The 4,334-nt window shown below is 36.0% G+C and overlaps 1 protein-coding gene across 1 annotated transcript in view; it reads left to right on the forward strand.

Moving 5' to 3' along the window:
* Window positions 1-1,221, forward strand: part of LOC123524514 (uncharacterized) — a 105,087-nt gene extending 103,866 nt beyond the window's left edge. Inside the window, exon 8 of the mRNA XM_053538812.1 lies at window positions 588-1,221. Within this exon, the coding sequence (XP_053394787.1) occupies window positions 588-1,013 (426 nt within the window). The 3' untranslated portion in view covers window positions 1,014-1,221. The remainder of the gene's footprint in view (window positions 1-587) is intronic.
* Window positions 1,222-4,334: the final 3,113 nt, after the last annotated feature.

Genomic DNA, 4,334 nt, shown 5'->3' on the forward strand with positions numbered 1-4,334 from the left:
GCATTGTCTATTAGTCCTCTACCAAAATTATTCAAACTATGCCCCTGGGATTAAAAGAGGCCCCGCCCTGGGGTTACTTAGTTATTATGTGAGTTATATAGGAAAAATACTTTAAAAAATCATCTGATCCTATTTCCAAGACTGTTATAATTACCTGATGACCCCAAGTTATATGATGTTACTTGACTGTGACCTTGACCTACTGACCTACTTTCTTGTTTATTAAGATACAGCCTTGAAATTTTGATGACATACACAGTTTTGCACACAAATCGTAAAACTGAATTTCATTGACCATGAATGTGATCTACTGACTTTCTTAATAGTTTATCATCAGTTTGACATTTGAAACATGTAGCTCATATTACTCAGGTGAGCGATCCAGGGTCATCATGACCCTCTTGTCTAGTAAATTGTGTTTATTAAATAACTCTGACTGCCACTTATAGTGTGATATATATTTAACTCTGCTGATCGGCATTGGCCTGATTGTTTGGAGTTAATTAGAACCTCAACATAACTGAAATAATCTTGGTAAAATGCTCACACATAATTTGTTGTACAAAGAAACGTTTTAATGTTTGCAGGCAAAGAGGGCAATTGATGCCTATTACCAAGACCTGCGTCAGGCAGAAATACGAAATGCATGGGACCACTGGGACCAGCTCTATGCAGATGTAATTGTGCCGAAGAAATTGTTGAACAATTTCCGAACAGTTTACAGTGCATACTCTCCACATCGTGAAGAGGAAGCATTTGTTGTTTGCCCCTGGAAACCAGGACCTTTTAGCTTTTTAAGACATCTTCAGAATCCTCCCATTTTTGTAGATCCCAAATCAGCACATGTGACAATTACAGGAAAAGTAAGGCATAAATCTTGTAATGTGCGTCCAAAAACAGTTTCACATTTCCAAACAGCAAGGAGGATCAATGCTGTATTGCGTAATACACCAAGCCCGATTGGGACGCCAAGTTCTCAACAGCCAGATACCAACATTGGGTCAATTATATAGTTATATAGTGGATGCTTTTTGGTCTTTTTTTATTTTGTATTTATTTCATACCAATTTTCGGATTTTTCTATGCTGTTTTATTAGTTGATCAAAGTGCAGTATTCTATTTAAACTTAATGTTTCCAAATAAGATTTATTTTTTACAAGCTGGTGTCATGTAAAAGGTCAGAAAAATTTCATTAAACGAGGGAAATCCTTTCCAAATATTTCTTTTTGTTTCCTTTATTTAATGCCATAATTTTGTAAGAACTGATTCCTATTAAGGTCATCTGTGATGATTATATGTTAAAGCCATTCATGCAATGTTTACATTGTACGATCAACTCAGAATGATTCATGTATTAAAGATAATCTTGCAATAATTACATATAAAACAAGAGATCATAGAGTGATCTTGGCACCCACCATTGAGCCATTTTTGAATGTTCCAACATTCAAGACTAGTTCAAGGTCAAAATCAAGGTCAAATTTCATTTCAGTACACTGCAAATTTGAAAGCTGTGGCTTGAGAAATGTGAAAGTAGGTCATTAGATCAATTTCAAGGTCAAAGTTCATTTTGGTAGACAGAACTATGCATGTGCTTCAAATCTGGAGGCTGTAGCTTGAGAAATGTGAAAGTAGGTACTAGGTAAAAATCAATGTCAAATTTCAATCCAGAACACAAAAATATGCATGTGGTCCAAATTTGAAACCTGTAGCTTCAGAAATGTGGAAGTAGGTCACTAGGTCAAACTCGAGATCAAAATTCATTTCGGTACACAAAACTATGCATGTGGTCCAAATTTGAAGGCTATAGCTTGAGAAATGTGAAAGTAGGTCACTAGGTCAAAATCAAGGTCAAATTTCATTTCGGAACACAAAACTATGCATGTGGTCCAAATTTGAAGCCTGTACCTTCAAAAATGTGAAAGTAGGTCACTAGGTCAATGTCAAGGTCAAAATTTGTTTCAGTACACAAACCTGTGCATGTGGTCCAAATTTGAAGGCTGTAGCTACAGAAATGTGAAAGTAGGTCAAGACCAAGGTCAACTCATGTCAAGGTTCATCTTGCCACTCAAAACTATACATGTGGTCCTAATTTGAATGATGTAGGTTATGGACATGAAGATTCTAAGAGTTTTCCCTATATAAGTCTATATGAACCATGTGACCCCCAGGGTGGGGCCATATTTGACCCTAAGGGGGATAATTTGAACAAACTGTAGAGAACCACTAGATGATGCTATGGACGCAGAGTGATTTGAATAGCCCATCATCTGTTAATGGTGGGCTAAAAATCTGGCAATAATAAGATGTAAACTCACCTGCCGATGATTACATATAAGGTCACCGTGGGACTTTAACACATGTAAGAACTCTCGATGATTACATCTAATTTTTTCACTTGATTACATGTAAGAGCATCTTGCAAAGATTACATTAAACATAATCTCACAATGATCACATATAGGATCATCTAGTGATGCTACAATTCATTTCTGTGAAGAAATTTCGTATTATGAATAATATTTCATAGAAGTTTTTCATATAGTGATGCTTCGTGCACAGGTGGGCTAAAATGAAACTGTTTATAGATGCTCTCCATCAGTGAATCAGCAGTGCTGATAATTTGTCCATTTGAAAAGGGGAAATTTACTTACAGAAGTCCTATTCAACAAAATATTGAAATGGTCATGTTCAACATTGGCCATCTTAAAGCTAGAATTTAACTCAAATTATCTTTAGAAATAGCTCAAGTGTTGTAGATTGTCACAGACATACTATTGTAGTATAGCAACACAGATTGTAAAATGGTTCAACTGTAGATAGGCAAATGTTTGTAATGCTTTTATTATATGTCTCCATCCACAAAGTGGTGTGGGAGACATATTGATTTACTTCTGTGTGTCTGCAAAAATCTTGTCTGCGCTCTAAGTAGAACATTTCTCAAACTTGAACAAAATGTGTTTGACCATAAGTCCTTGGCCAAGTTCGATAACTAGCCAAAACGGCCCAGACACTTTGGAATTATGGTCCTTGAATTACTGAAAATCGTCGTTTTTACTCTTATCCGTGCTCTAAGTGGAACAGTTCTCATCCAATCTTTACCAAACTTGAACCAGATGCTTTTTACCATAACTCCTCAGCCAAGTTCATTAACTAGCCAAATCATCCCCAGGCACTTCAGAATTATGGCCCTTGAATTACCCAAAATCAGCCTTTTTACTCTTCAAAGGTATATTTGTAGTGAGTAAACACTATATAAAGACTGACTAACTATTTAGGTGATTAGGCAGTTGTGGGAGACGTGCACTTTTTTCAAAAGCACCTCAGTCTAGTTTTCACATATTCTCACAGTGCCTCAAAAAATCTAAATATTGTCATCAAGTCCTTAAACACAAATACTTGTGTTTTGTAAATTCTTAACACTGCTAATAAAGCATCTTGGCATGAAATCACTAAATAAAGCCTATGCAAAACTTACCTAATCTACAGTATATAAAAATACATTTAAATTTTTTACCCATAAGGTTTGATAATACACGATGGGAAAATGCTATATTAAGTCTTCCAGAGGGCATACATGAATTTTCCCAAAATATAGCCAGGCAGTGCAAGAACAGTAACATAAATACCAATACGCTTACTGGAGCACCGTGTCTCATTTGAGCGTTTTATGTGGTACCCAGTCATTTTTCCTAATGTAAAAGCAGAAATTTTCGTAAGGATTTAATTTTCACTATATTTGAGAGGTCTATCATCTATGATCTAGCAAACATTAATCCTCTCTTAATAAATAACCATTAGTACAATGCAATTCAAAAAAATCACATCGTTACAGTAACTTACAATCTTGCGAGAATAAAACCTGAATATACTCAGTATTTCAAATCCACTCAGTTTTGTTTTTTGTTTGTTTGTTTTGGGTTTAACACCGTTTTTCAACAGTATTTCAGTCATGTAACGGCATTGCAGTTAACCTAACCGTTGTTCCTGGATTCTGTACCAGTACAATCCTGTTCTCCGCAAGTAACTGCCAACTTCCCCACATGAATTATCAGAGGTGGAAGACGAATGATTTCAGACACAATGTCTTTTATCAAATCGTCATGGAGAACATACGCCCCCCCGCCTGAGGATCGAACTTGCGACTCCGCGATCCTTAGACCAATGCTCTCCCTACTGAGTTAAGTGGGTGGACACACTCAATTTTGACCCAGCGAAAATATATGCTTACTGTATATGTTCTATGTTTCACTCAAACTCCTGGATACCTACAGCATTTTGCTCAACCTATAGCAACCTTCACTGATCAAGTTTTACTATATTTATAACATAAA

Source organism: Mercenaria mercenaria, chromosome 3 (genome assembly GCF_021730395.1).
Source record: "Mercenaria mercenaria strain notata chromosome 3, MADL_Memer_1, whole genome shotgun sequence".
NCBI lineage: Eukaryota > Metazoa > Mollusca > Bivalvia > Venerida > Veneridae > Mercenaria > Mercenaria mercenaria.